The following is a 21,330-nucleotide window of genomic DNA, read 5'->3' on the forward strand; positions in this document are numbered from 1 at the left end:
TCCTGCCAGCCCTTGCCCATCCCTGGGAGCAGCTCACTACGTCCTGCCCAGCCTCTTCGGAGCCCTGTGCTGAGTGCAGAAGGAAGAGGAGGCAGTTGGAAGAAGCCCCATGTGCAGCCACTTGGCTTCTGAATTGTCTGCCAGCACTCTGTCCCTGCCACTGCTCTCCTTTTTTAGCCATTGCATCTGCTGTACTTCACTGAATAAGCTACTTCAAGCAACTCTAAATAATCTTCTTGTGCAGCCCTCACCTTCAGAGACCTGGATGTGTGGTGCTGAAGCTGGTAATCTTGGCTGTGGGGTCTGGTATGTGGAAACTGAAGCTGCTGACAGGAGGTTGTTGGGCATCTTGTTTTCCAGCTGCGTAAGGCCTGTCACCACTTGAGCCTTCCTGCCCCATGTCCCATGAAGGAGTGAACACTGCCTGGCCCCCTGCTGCCAGCAGCTGTGGGCACTCCATGCAGCTGGAGGGTTTAACTGCAGGCCAGGGACAGCAAGCGGCACTTAACTACCTGCACACAGAAGAGGCTCAGACTGAGAGTAGACAGACAGGGCAGGGCTACCAAATGCTGTCTCCTTGCTGCCCTGCCAGTCTTGCAAGAGCTCCACATATAATGCTTTTCCAGGCCCATGCTACATAGCTGTGTCCCTTTAAAGCCATCCATTCACTACAACATTTCCTCAAGAGGCAGGTGTCTTCTTCCTCCCTTCCAGCTTCACAGTGGCCTCTCAAGTATTCCTATTTCTCACCCTCCCCCAGCTACAGCATATCAGCATCTATATCTTTCCCATGTGGTGACAGCAACTCTTTCATCTGTACTGTGCCAGACCCTTTCAATTAAGAAATGAACTGTGACTTCCCCATGCACCTGCACTGCTTCATCCTTTCACATCTCATTACAAACAGTGCTCCAGAAATGCTCCAAGTTACTAAAAATAGCACAGTTTTGCCATGGCTGCTTTTCCAAATATCGTTCAGCAGCACATCACAAGCATAACTAAGTTCTTGAGCATTCAGCATTTGATTCACACCTTACTAGTTTTTGACAAGCAACATCCCAACCGCTCATAAATGGTATTTTTTTTTATTGGAGTGATTGTGGTATTTTCCTCATTTTGTTCCGTGCTACTCAAGGCTTCACATTTTTGACAAGTGTTCTACTGGCTGAAAAAGCCTTTTTTATTACTAATGCATGTATAAATATATTTAAAAGAAATGTCAGCCAAAAAAAAGGCAAAGAATTATAATTTAATGTCAAAATAAGTTGAGTACATAAGGACTAATCTAGCCATGGAATATCAAATTTTAAATAATGACAATGAGGATGGAATAAATGTGTACTTCCAAGGAGATTGTGTACCCGAAATGAAAAGCAGCTACCACTAGATGTCATCGTTTCAGAGATTAAGGAAATGGAAAGACTTTTTCTGACCTTCACTGACTTAGACTTTAGAGGACTAAAAGTCTAATTTGTTAAAGGGGATGGAAAGTCTCTAAATTAGACTTTCTAAATTAGTAGAGGAACAAATAGACAGGTACTTACTCAAGCAAAGTGCCTCTGAAGTCAGTAATTTTGTACCTAGAGTAGGAGCTCAGTAGATGTAACAACACCGAGCCTATCTTGCATATGAGTAACTGTAAAGAAAGCACCACAAGAAATGCATGAGTGTGATGATGTTCAGATAAATGGATATAGCATAAGGGTATGACGAAGGAGACAGCATCTGTACCCTTTAGGGTGACTGGTAAAGGACCTTTTAAGTGCAGGAGGGGATAATAAGAAAAGGAGGAGACCTTAAACAGCATATACAGTGACACAAACCTGACCAACATACAATGAAGGAAGTAATAACAAGAGCCAGAGCTGGTTTGCCACATGGACTGATAAGAGCATGTGGAGTGTGGGGATGTTTATTTTCATAGGATTATCTGGTTGTGGACCTTGTCGAATAAGACAGTAAGGGTGAAGGGGAAGCCATAAACAAAATAGAGAGACAAAACCCTGTCAAACATAACACACAAAACCAAGAAACAGACCTCATCAGTCACACTGATGGGCTATCAGTAAATCACAGGCAAAACAGGACTTTGCAGCGGTTGGGGTTGTAAAACTGAGGGTTCAGGGTACTTGCAAATGGATGGGGCTTGTACAGGGGAAGGGGGTGGGGAGGAACAAATGAGGAGTGGCAGAATTTTCTGTAAAAGGGGCTGGTCCTGTGTAAAATGGGGCTTATGGGTGCAGTAGTCTGACAGCCTGGGCTGGAGCTGCTGGAGGCAGTGGTCACTTATCCCATAGCATATAGTAAGTCTTTAAAAAGCAAACAGCATTACTGTGAAGTAGATTGAAGGAGAAAATACTTAGTTTCTACAGAGATCATGTATTTTTAATGAAAATATGATGGAAAAAGGAGCCCTACACTCTTAAAATAAATACTGAAGTTAGGTTTACCAAAACCAGCTTAATAGAATACTTATTATGTTCCATTTCATACATACAAAACTGCATAATGTTACTGATATTATAAATTACTATGTATTCACAGAATCCCAGAATCCCAAGGGTTGGAAGGGACCTCAAAAGATCATCTAGTCCAACCCCCCTGCAAGAGCAGGGTAACCTAGAGTACATCACACAGGAACTTGTCCAGGCGGGCCTTGAATATCTCCAACGTAGGAGACTCCACAACCCCCCTGGGCAACCTGTTCCAGTGCTCTGTCACTCTTAGAGTAAAGAAGTTCTTCCTGATGTTAACGTGGAACCTCCTATGCTCCAGTTTACACCCATTGCCCCTTGTCCTGTCACTGGATATCACTGAAAAAAGCCTAGCTCCATCATCCTGACACCCACCCTTTACATATTTGTAAACACTGATGAGGTCACCCCTCAGTCTCCTCTCCTCCAAGCTAAAGAGACCCAGCTCCCTCAGCCTCTCCTCATAAGGCAGATGTTCCACTCCTTTAATCATCTTTGTGGCTCTGTGCTGGACTCTTTCAAGCAATTCCCTGTCCTTCTTGAACTGAAGGGCCCAGAACTGGACGCAATATTCCAGATGCGGCCTCACCAAGGCAGAGTAGAGGGGGAGGAGAACCTCTCTTGCCCTACTAACCACATCCTTTCTAATGCACCCTAGGATGCCATTTGCCTTCTTGGCCACAAGGGCACATTGCTGGCTCATGGTCATCCTCCTATCCACCAGGTCCCTTTCCCCTTCACTCCTTTCCAGCAGGTCAACCCCCAACCTGTACTGGTACATGGGGTTGTTCTTCCCCAGATGCAAGACTCTACACTTGCCCTTGTTGAATTTCATCAAGTTTCTCCCCACCCAACTCTCCAGCCTGTCCAGGTCTCACTGAATGGCAACACAGCCTTCTGGTGTGTCAGCCACTCCTCCCAGTTTAGTGTCATCAGCGAACTTGCTGAGGGTACACTTGGTTCCCTCATCCAGGTCATTGATGAAAATATTAAACAGCACTGGTCCCAGCACCGACCCCTGAGGGACTCCACTAGTCACAGACCTCCAGTTAGATTTGCTGAGATAAAGTCTAGTAAAGTTAAATATAAGCACATTTTGGTTGTATTTATCCTGCTTGGTGATTCTGAAGAGCCAGAAAAATGGCCTTCACAAACATTTGAGATTCTTCCTTCTAGTAGCATGTCCAGTGATGGCAGCAAGAATAATTTCCACTTATATGTTCCATGAAGAATATTGCAAGCCATTGGAAGTTAAAACTGTTGTAGCATTTATGTTGAATTGTTTCCTACAGGACTGAGGAGGGAGGGGTAGGAAGGAGGTAGAATGACACTTTTATTTCATATTATTAATTCTGCAGTGGACAGTACTTAAACATAAGATTTGGCACATTATTCTCTCAGTATTATTTTGCATCTTGAGGTAGTTTTCCATCCTACCTATACCTCTGGTTAAAATAAAAACTATAGGAATTAAATCTGAAAATTCAGTTTTCTAGTAGAATGCCTACTTGAATTTTATGTTGCTATTTAAAGGTGAAAAAAATTGACCCAAGCCTGTATGAAGATTTTAAAAGCCATTATTTTGGAAATGAAATCCTGCACCGCTTAGATCTTTGCTCCATGCTGAAAAAAAAGCAACCAAATGGTTACTACTACTGTGAGTCCTCTATTGTTTTTGGTAAGTACATCTTAATTTTCTTCTTATGTAATTATGTCTCTTAAGTTGTATGCCTGAAAAGCCATTTTTTCTGAAGTCTGTGTTAGGTGATTCTTGTAATAATAACCATAGAGTCTGACAGAAGTCTGTCCCTCAACCCTGGCCCTCCAGGAACACTCTGCACTGCTTCTTGCTGACAGCTAAAGTTTATGTTCAGCTATGCATCCCCAGAATCCACTTCAATTTCTCATTCTAAAATGAGTGTTTAAGGTAAGTTAGATGTATCACTCTCCGGAGCTGCTCATCTCTGTTGACTATGAAGACAGCCTGTATGACTAAGTTGGATTAGATGCGATAATTATAGATGATTAAAGTTAGGTGAAATGTCTCTGGTTTGGCAGAGATGTGACCTTACTTGGACTATATTCATGTACAGAGAGATTTTTTCAGTGATAAAACAGATTTCATAAGACCCATTCAGCATCCCATCAGGACTTAAATATTGTACAAATGCCTTACCTAGATCAGTACAATGCTAGAAATCACAGTTATGTCCTGCTGCTTTATTTGAACAGGAACTTCACACCCCTATGATTAATACTAATTTCTGCCACAAGTTGTGTATAGCTGGAACTTCAGGTGGTAAACATAGGAGGTCTGTGGACTAAGAGACTATGGCAAAATGGCTTGTACAATAAATGCCTCTGTGATGGTTAGCTGGAGCTGCTACTAATCATGTTAAGAACATGAGTTAAAATGTTAATTGGAATAACAATAGAATGTTGAGGACTTCTTCTTAAATGCAGTCACCCCTTTAAATCTAGGAATATATTGTGTAATGTGTTTAGAATATTTTTACAAATGCCACTCCTATACCTGCAGATCTTTAAGAAATCAGACAACATGGGAAGATGTAATAGTAGCAATACAGCAGAATGCAAAAGTTTTTTGTATTAATTGCTTTTTTCACCTGTCCTAATTAGGTTCGTTCTTTATATATTTCATGTTAGAGGTGAGTCTTAAAAGACAAGATTTATAGCCAGGAACAGGTCATGGTCTTTGGCGGCCAGTTTGTATTTTTAGATCTTTGTATTGGTACAGTTTGGGTGTTACGTTTTGGGGATTATTTTTTTTTCTGCAGTCATGTCAAAGGTTTGGAAGACAATGGGGTACTGAAATGCATACGAAAAGTTCATGTGAAAACTTAGCTTTGTATTTTTTCTTTAGAAATAGAACTTAGAAATAGAGCAAAACTGTATTTGGTATGTTTTCAGTGTGCAATAGCTCCATCTCAACAAGAATATGGACAGTCTTAATAAATCTTAATAAAGCGAAGTCTTAACTGTGACCTACTTAAGAAAAAGAGAACATCTGTTCTTGTATGGATCCTTTAATTATAGGAAAGAAATGTAAAAAATCTTTTACAAGGACGCTCAACAATAAAATGCCTGCTTCAAGGCTATGATAAATTTGTTCTCATATACCTTGCAACATTTTCCAGATTTCTGAAAGTAGCCAGAAATATAAAAAAAAATTAAATTGACCAAAAATCATTCCAACAAGCAAATTATTCTGTGGATCTAATGTTTCCCACTTCAGCTTCCCACTCTCACTCATTACTACCCTTAGTAATGAAAATACTCATTAAGAAGACTAATCGTAGCCTCAGAAAGAACAAAACATGCAACGTCAGGGATATCTTCCAAGACTATTGCCACTCCAAACAGACAAATAGAAACATCTTCACTGGAATCTTGTGTGAACAGTTTTAAAGGAAGGACCTCTCTTCATCCTTAATTAATGAGGAATCTCAAAAAGATAACTTCTGTTAGTTATGAAGATACATCTTCAAGGACTAAGAAACCTAGAAAAGATAAAAACTTTTGTTTGTTATGAAGATACATTGTTAAGGAATAAGAAATCTCAAGAATATGAAGACTTTATGAAGTTACTGTGTTTATCCCCATATTCTGCAAAACCTTTAAAGGTGAGCATAAAATAAAAGGAAAATTCTAATTCAGGCACCTCCTATTCTTGTTGAGCTAATTTTGTTGGAAAGATCTAACTTTAAAAGACTTATGGTTGACAGAAATACATGTGAATAATGCATTGTACTCTGTTTTTCCTAAACACATACTGGTTTGGGCTTTATTTTCATTATCATAAAAATTATACCTGATTAATAAGCAGGTTATATCTTGTTATACTTTGTATAACCAATTTATAACTTGGTGCCTCACTTGCTGTTTTTCAGCTATTTTTTGAGATCTGAATCATTTAATTCTTAATGCTATAAAACTAACACCATTGTAGAGACAAAGGATGTTCATGAATAGTTAGTACTACTTCTAAATTCCTGTTGTTTGGACTCACTTTACAGAAATGCCACTGTTAAAAGTTAATGCTGCTTCCAGGTCTCCATGTAGGGCTTTGGTTATGGTTTGGTTTCTGCCTTGAGATAACTTGTTTTCCTGTGCTGCAGTATTGCTGGTGGAAGTGCTCACTTGTCTTTAGGGCTATTTTGGGGACTAGTGGTTAGATACTTATACAACACTTTAAACACCTTAGGCACTTGAAAATGCTAGTTGCTGTTCATGCTTTTGTTTGCACTTAGGGCCACCTTTATTTAGCTTAGGTAGACTGTTACAAAACAAATCAAAAGCAGTAAAGAGTTAAAAAAAGTGTAGCATATTTGTTTAAATTAGTGTCAACACTATTGCAAAATCCAGACCAGTCCAAACCAAAGTGAGATATATGTATCTATCTAAATATATTATCATATTTATTACCTTGTTATGCATGTCTCATGTTTATATTTGTGTATATAACTAATGTCTTCTGTTCATGTTTATACATTCAAATATTAGTTCTGTGCATCCAAATGTTTAAAGAAAGGGAAATTACAAGATTATATAATGTGGTATAAAATTTTTCATTTAGGTGAAATTGAGGCTCCACTGTTCACAAATATATATAAGAATATTTTGGAATATGTATCTGATTAAGGAATTTGGTAAATAACTCATTTAAATAAAAGCTGATTAGTGCTGTATTTGGTAGATACTGACAGTGTTTTTTCAAAACATTTGTTTAAGTCCTTATTCTTGAACTTGTCTTGTTACTGACATCTCAGAATGCTAAAATGAGACAGTCAGTCTTTCAGCTGTCTTTTGAATATGAGTCCCATTAAATGGTTTATAACAGCAGTCAATCAACTGGTATTCAAAGCAAGAATCAGATGCTTGTTTGGCTTTAACTCAATCCTGCTATGACAGTGTGTAAAGAAGTTAAGGGAACTGTCATTTTCACAGTCCTAACAGAATTGTCCTTAGAATTATTTTCACACAAGTACTGCATCTGTCTTTCTCTAGCCATAGGACTAAAATGGGTGTTCTTCACTGACACTACATTTACAAATTGTAGTTTTATTATCTCCACTTGTCGTGGGGGACACCAGGACACCACGTTCCTCAGTCCTATATGGACATAGGTGTGTCTTGCCCAAATACATGCATTTAATTTTCTGGATGTGTGCGTGCTAATATATATCTATCTAACACCAATAGGAGAAGGGGAATAGCCATATTGGAACAAAGTTTGAATTACTTATTTTTAAATTTCATTTAAAAAGAAATTATATTTTAATGAATTTTGAAAAACTAATTTTAAATTTTAATTTAGTAACTACAGGTAGCCAGGACATTAAAGTTAACATGGGAGGGAGTTAATGAGAAGTAAGACAGACAACACACTGTATCCAGTTCTAGTTCTTTCTACCTGCACATGTGCTCAAGCAGTTATCTTGTTTCCTTGAAGTGCATGGAAAATACAAAAACAGTATTTAGTTGGGTTTTTTTTTAGCTACAGTTTGGGCCAGACTTGAGTGTTATGCATCTAAAAAGATGAAAATATCTCAAAACAGATCAGACCTAATATTAGAAGCAGAAATTGATACATGACAAAGAATTGCTTATAAGTGGCATCACACATAGCTTGGTAGCTGCACATTTAAAAATAATGTTCAGATTATGGGGAGCATAAGAGATTTGCATAAATAAAAGCAGATGTGAAGCACCTGCTGACCTGCAGCAATATGCACAGCAGGTAAACAGGCTTTGACAGTATATTACAGAGCAGCATGCACTGTCTTCAGCAGAGCCCTGCAGACAGTTGCACTGGAAGATTTCCCTGCATCTGCATGCAGGGAAAAAAATTTGACGTGACAGTGACAATAATGTGGAAGCTTCATCCTCAAAGTGGAGTTCAGTTTATTTTTTAAAGCAGACAAAATAGTAAGCCAACGAAGTGTCCTTCTTCAGACCACCCACCCCATAGCAGCTTTTGTATGTCATCTTATATCCCAAGGAAGACCAGTGAATGCTGAAATGAGTTGAGCTTTAGATCATGGTATAGATGTTGAGTAGACCCTCTGACCATCAAAGGGAGCATTATGTAAATCTTCTTATGTTAAATATACCTTTAGCATTATGTATCTCACTTAAATATTTTCAGAATCCATTCATGAAGATTTTAATAGACTTGTATTAAGAAAATTTGTTTATAATAATGTATCATAAAATAAGATTAAATACACATTAAACAAAGTTATGATATGCCAAGTTATATTCAGCTTGTAAACTATGATAAGGTTCTCCTGAGTGGCTAGTAAGAAGTTTATGCATCAGACTTCCCCTCTGCTATCTCTGAGGTAGAAAAAGTTAAAGAAGTCTGTTCCTTGGTGGAAATCATCCAGCAGGTTAGTCTTAATTTCTGCACAGCCAGAACCCGTTTATCTGGAATGTGTGCCGAGTTGAAGGTTGAAGTGCTGTTACAGTTTCCCTTAACCATTGCAAACTAGCAGTAGCAACATGGAGACTGAAATATCAGACTACAAATACCGATTTTATCTGGATAACAGTTCAGTAATATGGTAAAAGATGATGTTCCTTGCTGCTCAAATAATGCTTCAAATAGTTGCCTTTGTAAGTAGCAGAACACTACTGGGTTGATTTACATTTCAGTGCAACTAGTATGTACAAGTTCAGGATTCAGTCTGACCTTGTCATCAAGGTACCTTCTGCAGTCTCCCTGAAATGGGAAACCTACAGAAAGTCATTCATCCCATCTGAAAAAAAGTGTGTCAGACATAGGCAAGATGTGAGTCTCAGATGCACTACTTGAACAGTTGTTAATATTCATTAATTAGCTTGCTAGCTGATTTTTTATATATGTATATAAGGATGCAAATATTCAACTAAAAGAGAAAGGGTTGGGAGATAATAACGTCACGAATGGAACATGTTACAAACAAAATTTATTCTTGCAGATTACTGCTGGTAGGCTATTTGAATAATTTAAGTAACTTCTCAGTTACTTAAACTTTAATAACCTTGAGTTAGAATTTAATGGGGCAGTTTATGCTTCCACATTACATTTTATGATGTTAGCCAGGCAGCTGCTCAACACCCGTGTCACGAAGATGCTCCTGGTGGTGCCTTGTATAAGAGCTCTCCAGACTGAAGATAAGTTTTTCAGCAATAGATTTGGCTGATACCCACAGAGAAGAAAGAATTATGGAAGAAAGAAGAACAGAAGAAAAGAGTCACCTATATCTGAAACACAAAATAGATATGATAACATCTGTCTGTGAATTCAAAATAAAAACTGAGAAGAAATAGAAAACTGGAAAGAATTGGAAACCAAATGATAGTTGGGTAGATCATCAAAAGCCCTTGGTTTCCTCTTTTTTAAAAAATACACTCATGGTGTCAAGCAAAAAATGCAGTAATATTTTGTTTTCAGCATAATGGAAAAAGAGAGTTCAAATATAGTCTGCAATATGAAGTTTGCCCAGTTTGAAATCTTTTTAAAGTGGCACTGACTTAAATGAAGAGAAAGACTATAATTTGTCTCCTTTAGATACTGTTCTGCTTCTCTGTCTACAGATAGTTTGGCCTACATGTGATTGATTTTATTAATGACAGTAACTCACTTCTAATATAATCAGTCATTCCTTGATTTTATATGTCCGTTTTTCTTCTTCTGTAATTTCAGAATGCTCTTATGTCTCTTTCTTTCACATCTTAATTTTTCTTTCCTTGATAGTCTATTTGTAGTCTAACTTCTACTTTCTCCACTCTGTTAGGTTGTGAGTAACTGCTCTTTAGTTTCTTGCATATCTTTGGCAGTTTTCCCAAACTTTAATTAATAATATAGCAGTCATACAGCTTTTGGATAAAAACGTCTTGGGCGGCTTCCCAGGGTCTATCTCTTAACATTCAAAATTATTAATTAATTCACTGTTTGTGTTGAGTTTATGCACAGCTGCTGCAATTTTGTGCATGCAGTATGCTTAATAACTCTGCCTACATAAAAAGCAACAGGTAATGCGTGCTAATCAGAAAAGTCTTTCCCTAAACCACTATTTCTTAGAAGAGTCATGAGGTGTAACTTACAAAAACGATTCTTTTAAACATGGCGAAGAAATACTGACACTTTAGGTATTAACATAGAAGCCAGGATTTTTAGGGACAGTGAATAGAAAATGGTGATCCAGTAGTTTGTTACACACATCAAATACTTTCCATTCACTACTGATAACAGAGTGGCCCCTAATTAATTTCTTTTCACTAGTCTTACATTAAAACTTGAGGGATATTCTTTTACGCTCTAGTATCTTGTATCACTACACTGAGTAGTTTCTTCTTTATTTGGAATTTTTCTGCTATTGAAAAATTGACCATTGGTATAGTATTTTTCATAATGAGATTACATTTTATATAAATTTTGTAATGCCGGTTGTAACTTAAAAGCTGTATTTATGCATTCAGTGTGTGTTTAAGGAGAACAAGCTGATTGAGAGGGAAATAACCAATGTAAACATGGTTTGAAAGTGAAAATTTTAATTTCAGAATAATATTTAATTGTTTTGAGGGCAAATTCTAATGTTCTGGAGTTTGAGTTTTAATGTTTGCAAATGTGTAACAAACTTTTAATTAGAAAGTGACAGGGAGCTTCAAAAACAGGAATGTGAGCTTTAGAATTGAATCATTCATCTCCCAGTACTGAAAGAAAGTAAAAACTTCTCATCACTTTCTGTGATTCGTGATTCTGTCATTATGATGTATGTAGTATTTGCTTTATTGTACAGAGTAATTTTTGCAATTTTCTTTAAAAAATAACATAATGTAATTCTATTCAAAAGGCTACTTGTTGTCTTTTATTTTTAAATAAAAAGGTGTTTGAAGCAGTGATGTGTTTTCATGCCAGAGCTGTTATCAGTAGCTGAAAGTAGGTAAAAATAAGATTTTCCACAAATTACTTTCAAAATATGTGCAGGCAATGGGATAAAACTAATGAAGTAAATCTGACAGGAAAGCACAAAAGCATATTTGACATAAGGAAGAATGTGATTCATGACTGAAAATTTAGTCGAGTATATAAAAAAGCAGAATTGATTTCTCACAAAATAACATTGTATGCTATAAAATGCAGGTTAGTAATGTCTGGCAGCTTTTCTGTAAGTTACGTATTACTGCTTTAAAGACATTTTTCTCCAAGTAGACTTTGGTGTCCAAACAACTAACTTATTCATAAATAAAATATATTAAAAATACATTGAAAATACGTAAACCACTATTTTCAAGATATGTTGATTAATTAATTAATGTTAATTGCAGAAAGTAAACAGACCACCTAGGAGGAGAGAAATAAATAAGTAATACTTTCATTGAATAGATCAGTAAAAGATAGCTACTTTTTATTCTTAAAATTTTCCTAGCTAAGCTGTTGCTTGTGTTTATCTGTATTTATTGTATAGTTTTCAATTGTTGATAATTACTGTGGATCTTAACAGCTTATCCAGCATGCTGCATGGTTAAACAGAAAGAGTCTACTATGCTTCTTACCTAATCTCTGTGAGATATTCCAAAATAAGACATGGTTGCAGATCAGTAGAGATCTGTACTTAAGGGGTAATACAGACATTGACATAAAAATGTAGTTGTTGAGGAAAAGAGCTTGTTTTGCTTAATAACACAACCTACATTTCTTTTTCAGGATAGTACTCAGCAACAAATAGAAACATGGAATAATTTCATTTCTAGTAGTTTTCTTATTCTAGACTATAAAACTATTTTGGAAGCCCCTAATATTGACAAAAGTGGTTTCTTTTAAGTGGGAATAATTTCAAGGTAAAATGTGAAAGATTTGGAAGAAGCATCGCTGATGTGGCATATGGTGTTATTTCTTATTTTCTAAAAAGCAGCAATGGGCTGTTTCTTATGGAAGCAATAGAATGTAAGAGTAAGATAACATAAACCACAAGCTAAAACATAGCATTACTGTCTTAACAGTAGCCTGCCAAATTACTTAAAGTTTTAATCTGTTCTTAAACACTTCAGAAAGGACCATCACAGTACCTTCTGAATACAGAGTATGTGATCTTCTGTTTTTCAAATGAAGACCAAGCATTCATGATCTGAATTAAGCTTTAATGACAGAAGAGAAATCTGAACCCTTGCTCCGTTTATAGGACAGTTAGGAAGATCTCTTGGGTACGAACAGTTGGAGGATATCACTCATGGAGTACGGAGAATTTTCTGGGATGAATTCAAAACACGTTGCTTTGTTACATAAGTGAAGAGTTTCCATTTCTTCCTAGAGAAGTATGTCTGAGTCTGCATGTGGACCCTTATTTGTCAACCATCCTGTTGGGGACAGTCCAGCATCTCACTTAATCCCCCTTCCCCACAGCTTAAAAATTTACCAGAGGAAATACTTTAGAATAGAGCCACTGCAGGCAGAACAGTGCCAATACTTCCCATTTACAGGTAGTAATAAACAGCTGCAAAATGCATGAGAAATAACTTTTTTACACTGCCTTTCATCTTGTGTGAACATTACTCATTTTTCCATTGCAAGGTTAATCATGTTACCCACTCATGATGTAAACTATCTGATATTACTTTACTGTATGTTACCCAGCTTGCTTGTGCTGTGGAACCAAGGAGCATTGGCATCAGATGGAGATGACAATGCTTAATGAAGCTTAATAAACATCTCTAGACTGATGCTGTAGTGTTTAGTGATGTACTAATTTCTGCACAAGCATCACCAAGTCAGGATTATGTGGCCAATATGGTGGTACCAGGCCTATGTCAATCAGGTGTACATACCTACACTTGCTAGACATACTTACAGACACCTGAAGTTAGGCTTCCAATTTTTTGCATTTCTAAACTCGCCTGCACTATATTTTCCGAGTGAGTGTGGATTCAGACCGCTTGCATTCTATGCAGGTATCTGAGTATATGTGGTTGGCCCACTACTGAGTTTGATAGCTTGAGTTGGCATCAGATTCTGTTCACCTGGATTTGAGTCAGCTGTGAGTACTGGAAGAGTAAGCTTCTCTTGTCTTCTCTAGACTGCATGGGTTTACTTTAGGTAAATAGCACAATTTCTGAAGTGCTGAGATACTACAGTAGACCCTTTGGCACATACTTTCAAAAACCTCTATTGTAACTTTGTGTTTTGCAAAGAGCAGATTGTCTTAAAGAATTTTGATTAACCATCCACAGCCTATGAATTACAGGTGAAAGTAGTTTCTGACTGAAAACTTTTTAAAAACCCTTTTACCTTTGAAATCACTTATTTAAGGAAACAGTGAAAATGTCACAATTGCATTTTGATACCTAGGCACTGTTTACATAGCTTGTTTCTTTTATTTGTTTTTTTTAATTGTTTAGGCTCTTTTGAATCCAAAACCCTAGATACTGAACTTCACTGCTTTAATAAAGAGAACAAACAAAAGGCTTTCTTACACATAAACCTGTTCCTAATTAAATACATTTGGAAAGTGGGTCAAGCTGAACAGGAACAAAGCACTCTTATTCCAAAATAAGAGCATTCACATATGGGTTTATTCAGAAACAGCTCTTAGTACTTTAAAATTCACAGTCAGTGTTAATCTGTTTTAACTTTCAAATGCAGGCATGCCCTATAATTTTCCCATACCTATCTATCATCCTGTAAACACAAAACCCATTGGATCTTAAAAATTTGCATCGTTTGATTAGGATGTTCTACAACCTTTGTGAGAAGAGGAGACTTGTTAGTGTATCTTTAATATTAGAGATATTATTTTCACAAGAAAGCAAGTAAAGGTAATCATTATTTTACATGGCAAATATACCTACTTATGAATGTACTCTTTTAAAGCATATGTTTAATCCTTTGTGATCTGTATTATCAGTGAATTCTCTTTTATATACATTGTAATTTCTTTTCCTGACATAGTACCCAAGATTGAGAGACGCTAATCTCTAAATATCTCTATTATGATTCATAGAATCATAGAATGATTAGGGTTGAAAAGGACCTTAAGATCATTAAGTTCCAAGCCCCCTGCCATGGGCAGGGACACCTCACACTAAACCATGTCACCCAAGGCTTCATCCAACCTGGCCTTGAACATTGCCAGGGATGGAGCATTCACAGCCTCCCTGGGCAGCCCATTCCAGTACCTCACCACCTTCACAGTAAAGAACTTCTTCCTTATATCTAACCTAAACTTTCCCTGTTTAAGTTTTAACTGGTTACCCCTTGTCTTATCACTAAAGTCCCTGATGAAGAGTCCCTTTCTAGCATCCTTGTAGGCCGCCTTCAGATACTGGAAGGCTGCTATGAGGTCTCCACGCAGCCTTCTCTTCTCCAGGCTGAACAGCCCCAACTTTCTCAGCCTGTCTTCATACGGGAGGTGCTCCAGTCCCCTGATCATCCTCGTGGCCCTTCTCTGGACTTGTTCCAACAGTTCCATGTCCTTTCTATGTTGAGGACACCAGAACTGCACACAATACTCCAAGTGAGGTCTCACAAGTGCAGAGTAGAGGGGTAGGATCACCTCCTTCGACCTGCTGGTCACGCTCCTTTGGATGCAGCCCAGGATATGGTTGGCTTTCTGGGTTGCAAGTACACACTGAAGTCGGCTCATGTTCATTTTCTCATTGACCAACACTGCCAAGTCCTTCTCCACAGGGCTGCTCTGAATCTCTTCTCTGCCCAACCTGTAGCTGTGCCTGGGATTGCTCTGACCCAGGTGTAGGACATTGCCCTTGTCATGGTTAAACTTCATGAGGTTGGCATCAGCCCACCTCACAAGTGTGTCAAGGTCCCTCTGGATGGCATCCCTTACCTCCAGCATTATCAACCAAACCACATAATGTCATCAGCAAATTTGCTGAGGGTGCACTCAATCCCACTGTCCTTGTCAGTGACAAAGATGTTCAACAAAATCAGTCCTAACACCGATCCCTGAGGGATACCACTTGTTACTGGTCTCCAGTTGGACACTGAACCAGACCAGAACTCATTGTGTGCAGACAATTCTTTATCCACTGAATGGTCCATCCATCAAATTGATGAGCTACCGGCCCCTGAGCAGATCCTGTTGAGAACTTGAGGCTCCCTTTCTGGCTCTCACTGCCCAGAACTGAGGCTCTGGACACTGTGTTTCCCCTTGCTCCAGTGTTGAAGGTTTCCTCTCTGGAGCTGCTCACCGTGGCAAATGACCAGTTCATAATTCAGATTAATTTATCTCAATCATTTACATCTTACAGTTGTCTTGTAGTTATCTTGTTATCTAGTCAGGGCTTCTCTTATATTTCTTTTCAGAAATATACAGAACAGCTGGTTTATATGCTCAGGCATGCATGTCTACATAGCATAAGTTCTGGTATTTACTGTGAGATAACATATGAAAGGTTCCTTTTAAGCAGCGCTTTTCTTGGTGGAAACCTTTTAATCAGTTTAGCCACAGAAGTGGGTGGTGTTCACAAGGAGGAGGTTAATCGAAATCACACCAGAAAAGCATTGTATAAATGTGGGCTTGGACAGCCTTTGATTATGGGACCTGTGTTGTACCTTGACATATACCAAAGCTGCTTCCTACTAGTTGCACAGTAGATTCCCTGTGATAGGCTTTGGACTGAGTACAGCCCAGATGTTTGTTTTTCATGTATTGCTAGTACATGATTCATTGACGTGTTCCTTCTCTTTGAAAACAGTTGGGGTAGTCTCATACACTGACATGCCTATGAATGTCCGTTTAAAGAAGCATCTTTTTTTATTGTCATATGATGTTGTCTTTTGCATGTGAGCTTATTTTTCAAGCTATGCTATCTTTTGCATTCTTACATAAAAGCTGAATTAGCACTTAAATAAAAAGTTCATGTTTAACATTGTAAATAAAATAAGTAGATAAATCCTATTTTATTAATTAGTATAAACCAGGAATTTAAAAATCCGAGCAGCATATACTGAAGGTATAACCAGTGATTTCTCCTATCTCCAAAACATATTTTATTGTTGCTAAGGATGAAAACAGATGTCTCTCTCCCTTCTCCAGGAGGGAAACACAGTTGTAGTTTGTACAGTACACAGAAATTTAATGGAAAGAAACAGGATCCGGAGCAAACAAAGGAAACCATTTTACTTAATCTAAAACCTGATTATACATGAGTACATTTTGTAAAGAAATATTTTTCAATACATTGAGGAAGGGAGAAAGAATTTGTTATTTCACTTAGTAGATATTGTATCCTCTCGTTCTGACAGCAAATGCAGAAACACTTTCCTTTTATTTTGACCTTTATAAATATCACTGTATCCTTGAAATATGCTCACTCAGTTACTTATGTTGTACTCAGTTAATATAAGCATCTTAGTCAAAGCTCCCAATTCCTGAATTCCTTGTGAAGAATTAAAATATTTTTCTCACAATGATATAATTTTTGTACAAATTGAATAGGTGTTTATATATGAAACTAAAATTCCAGAACACTTTCTTCTCACAGATCTTAAAACCTGAGGTTAAAAGAACTCATGTTTTTAGATGAAGATACAAGGTGTAGTGCTAGCTGTTTGGTTGGGTTTTTTTGAGAACCATGCAGTAAATGACTCCTAGCTGTTAGCCCACTTGTGACTCCATAGGTTTTTAGGAGGGCTTTCAGGTTATACATTTTCAGTGTTACCAACTTCACATTAAGTAGACATCACTTCTACATCTTTTTATAGAAATGTAATAGAAAATCATAATGCACAAGCTTTGTTTCACTTGTTCTTACTTTACGTTTTGCTTCTTCCAGTTATACATAACATAGATTAATTGTTGTCAATACTCTTATACATAATGACTTACAAAATAACTTCTTGATATGAGTTTATTTTAAAATGTGTTTATTTTTAATTAATTGTGTTATTTTAAATTGAAAATGTGTTAATTTTAAATTTGTAAGTATGCTCTGTTCACATTTGAGTCTCTTGGGTATTTTAGTTAGGTTTACAGGATTTTAATGAACTCTAATATATCATCTGGAGTCAGAGACCAGTAGAACACTGGAAAAACTATTTGTTTAAATCAATATTAAAATTAGGAGGCTGCTGATCTGTAGAAAAAGAATGGTTGGGTTCCTGCAGAAGTAACTGTTAACATTGGAGCAGGACATGATTTGTGTGTTACTTAGGTTTTTTGAAGAAGAATATCTAAAAGGAATAACTAGAATCTGTGTATGACTAACCAAAAGGAGTTCAGTCATCTGAGAAAGCAAAAGCTGGCTGACATTCCCAGTTCTCCTTTCCTTTACATTTAGAATGAGTTTTCTGCTTTGGTCTCAAGAAAACCTTGGAGCAGAAGACCAAAAGAAATGAGTCAGTGTTACTGCCTGTCCTGATCTTTTAGTAGAGACTATCTGGCACTTCTCTTCATGATGATGACTCCAGCTGATAGAATCACACGCAGGCAGCCATGGCAGTGTAAAACCTATTAGTCAAAATTACACCAGCAGTTATTCAACTTCCAATCCTTTGGTAAGGTGTTTATGATGTGTGGGTAGACCATATGCTAAGTGGTCACCTGCAAATGATAAATGCAGATTATTCAATACACGTGCTGCAAAGATGCGTTAATAATGAATACATTTTTGTGCCTGTTTGTGAGAATGAGCGCTTCGAATTCCATGCTGTTTTTCTTTTTATAGTGAAAATTAAAGCAGCAAGGAAAAAAAAAGTAGAAGGAAAGAAACAGCTTCTTAAAATTACAGTCAATAAATGATTCCTTGACTAAATGTTTGCAGTAATCTAGAATATATGTGGGCTGGATCCTGAAATATTTTCCATTGCCCCATTTTTGTCTTTTAAGAAAGGACTGAGAGCAAAGTTTTTCTTGAAATGAGTTTGGTTTCACCAGTATACTCAGAGCAGAGCTTAACAGTTTAGCACATTTGCTATCCGCAAAAGATTGTACACCGCGTATCAGTTCTAGCTGGCATAGATACGGGTTTAACCTTGTACATACTGCTTGAAATTACACGGTGCATGAAAGATATGGTGCTGCACATGAACAACTAAAACGAGGTCAGCCTGAATGATCCGTACTTGACTTCTGTTTGAAACTCAAGGTGGAGACTGCTGAATTTCTCAAAAGTAGCTGTTGAAGCTGCATGAAATACAAAGCCAGAGATGGTTCCATAGTCTAGCCTGATCTCTGCTATAGTGTGGGCTGTTAGCCCATCTGGCCCTTTGCTGAGCTGAATGGGTTTAGGTAGGCTGCAAAGATGACTTTCCTATGGAGTCTTAACAGGTGCATGGTGCAGGCATGGATCAAGGCTGTTTACCTGCTGCCAGTGCTCAAAGCCCTGGCAGTGGTGGAGAATTAAATGCTTAGAAGACTAAGCTACTTTTCCATCTCACTGTTGTGGAGGAAGCTAGAGTTCCTCTGGGCATCAGTCTTGGTCATTAATCTGACATTTTGCATGTTTCATATGTGTGCCATATGTCAAGCACTTAAAATTGAGGGTTCTCTTTAGTGTACCTAGTTACTGATCAGAGCATCCTTTTTTCCCCACTGCTCCATTCACAGGCCTTCTTCTTACTGTGGCTCATTTTTTCAAAGGACTGTTGGCTGTGAAAGAAAACAATGTATTTAAGGATATATTCAAATCTAGAGATTCCTTTACTGGAAGTCTTACAGGTGAAATATGTTTTTTCAAAGGAAAGGGAGTCAAGGGTTAATCCTTTTCTCTCAGAATATATATTTCTTTTTATAATCTGAACAAACAGATTGGTTAATGTGTGTTCCTTGGTTAGCTATGCTGTTTATGAAAGCAGATGACAGCACACAGGTGGATTTCAGTGAACCATGTTAAGGTGCAGCAATCTATCAAGTGCTATCAGCTGACAACATCAAAACTTCATTTGCTGTGTTTATTACAAGTTTCACATGGGTTCCTTTGCTGACTCATGAAAAGCCTTTGATACGATCTTAAAAACAGCTGTAATGCACAGTAACTAGCGTCCATCCCTTCATGTCTGTTCTATAATGCTAAGTATTCATTTGCACAGCACCAAATACCACATTTTCACTGGCATAGCAGAGTAAAAGGGCAAAAGATCAAAAATTGACCCAAAATGCTAGGATTTTGTTGTCACCAGAAAGTCATCAGAAATAACCTGTTACTGCTGATTTCCAGAGCTTCAAAGAGCATAGGGCAACTGTCTGTGCAACATTTACTTTTTTTTCCGACTGTAAAAATACACATTTAAGGAGTCTTTTGCTGTTGCACTATCAAGTACCTCTTAAATAAATGAGAATTAAGGACTACCTTAAATCTCAACTCTGTCCTGAATTGCATTCTTACCAACAGCTGTAACAAGCAGGAGAAAATGAACTTTGTAATATTCTCAGAAAGTTAACAAATCAGTCTGTGGAGCTCCAATGTAGACTGGAGAAAAATTGCAACACTGAGGAGTGTTGCAACAGGAATGGAAAGGGGGCTGTAATCCTGACCTCCTTGTGCAACCTTATGCCAGCTAAATTTTGGGCACAGTCAGTGAGCCAACTTACGTAAGTGATCCAAATCCCAGAAAAATTCTGGTATAGAACGATAATGAAGAGCAGTACATCAGCAATAAAATACTGACTGCTAGTTCACTAGCAGTCCTGACACACTGTGGTACAATGACGGTGCATTTCACTGACTTTATTGACAAACTTTGAAGGGAAAGAATATTAGTAGTCACCTTGGTTTTGCCTTTAAAAAAATGTTAATTTCTAGTGGAAAATTAACTCTTTGTTTTTTTGGGTTTTTGTTTGTTTTTTTTTTAGCAAGAATTTTCCTTCTAGGCTATGCATAACACTCAGTGTTCTAGAAAGCAAGTTTTACCATGTGATCAATAATACATATGTATTGCAAAAAGTATCTCACTGTGCTGTGTTCATATTGCATTTTATTTTAAGTGTAAAAATTTGTCAAGAGAAGGAAGGACAAGGACAGATCTCTAATTTCTTTTTCTTGGTAGCCAGGCTTTCTAGTTCTTCAAAATAAGCATTTAAAAATGGTAAACGCCATCAGGGAAGTAAAGAAACTGTTCAAAACAGCAGCTTTGGAATGTTGGAATTCCTCTTAAAAAAAGGCAGTTACAACATCATAGTAATAATTTGTTGGAAATTAAGGTTTATACCAATGTAAATACCAGGACATAGTCATTAGAGCCTTGCCATTGCCACATCTGTCTCTTGTTTAATTTTTATACACATAAGAAAAAGAAATAATTATTTTGCTGTAGTAAAGAAGTTGAAAGTAAGGGAGAGGTTTCATATTCTCCTTAAAACTTTTTTGGTGTTCTAACAGGTTCTCTCAGTAAGCCGTCATTGGACAATGCTAGCTGTCTCCAGCTACTTACAGCTTGGCAGGATCATTGAGAGACTGCCAAGCCATGAACATACCTCTTTTCAACCTTCATTATCTCGACTATTCAATTCACCTTTGAAATTTTAGAAGGGAAAAGTATATAAATACTAAAATTTTTGCTTTGACTTAAATTGCACTATTTTTTTTAAAAAGGGCATTTGATAATTTGTATAAAATAAGACATTCAGTTTCTGTTTGTGATTTTCGAGAGGTTTTCCCTCACAATAGCTAACGTATTGGTTATTTTTTTGTCCTCCAACTTTTACACATTCCATAATGTTTCACATGAACTAGCTGAAAATTGAATTGAATGAATGCTTGATAGACTTCAGAGGCTTAGCCTTGTAAGGTGAGCCTTGGGAAGACCCTGAAATATGAGGTGTACCTTGCCCCAGCATTCGCATTGTCATTGTCTTGTCACTTACCTGCAACCATCATATGTCAAGGGGAACAC

At 37.4% G+C, this 21,330-nt stretch overlaps 1 protein-coding gene across 3 annotated transcripts in view; it reads left to right on the forward strand.

The window, feature by feature from the left end:
- Positions 1–21,330, forward strand: part of AKAP7 (A-kinase anchoring protein 7) — an 87,186-nt gene that overhangs the window by 33,346 nt on the left and 32,510 nt on the right. For all 3 annotated transcript variants that reach the window (XR_004549497.1, XM_034061079.1, XM_034061078.1), the window contains exon 7: positions 4,008–4,152. Coding sequence is in view for 2 of the 3 variants with exons in the window: in XM_034061079.1 (XP_033916970.1) it covers positions 4,008–4,152 (145 nt within the window). In the remaining variant the exon portion in view is untranslated. The remainder of the gene's footprint in view (positions 1–4,007; positions 4,153–21,330) is intronic.

Source organism: Melopsittacus undulatus, chromosome 3, assembly GCF_012275295.1.
Source record: "Melopsittacus undulatus isolate bMelUnd1 chromosome 3, bMelUnd1.mat.Z, whole genome shotgun sequence".
NCBI lineage: Eukaryota > Metazoa > Chordata > Aves > Psittaciformes > Psittaculidae > Melopsittacus > Melopsittacus undulatus.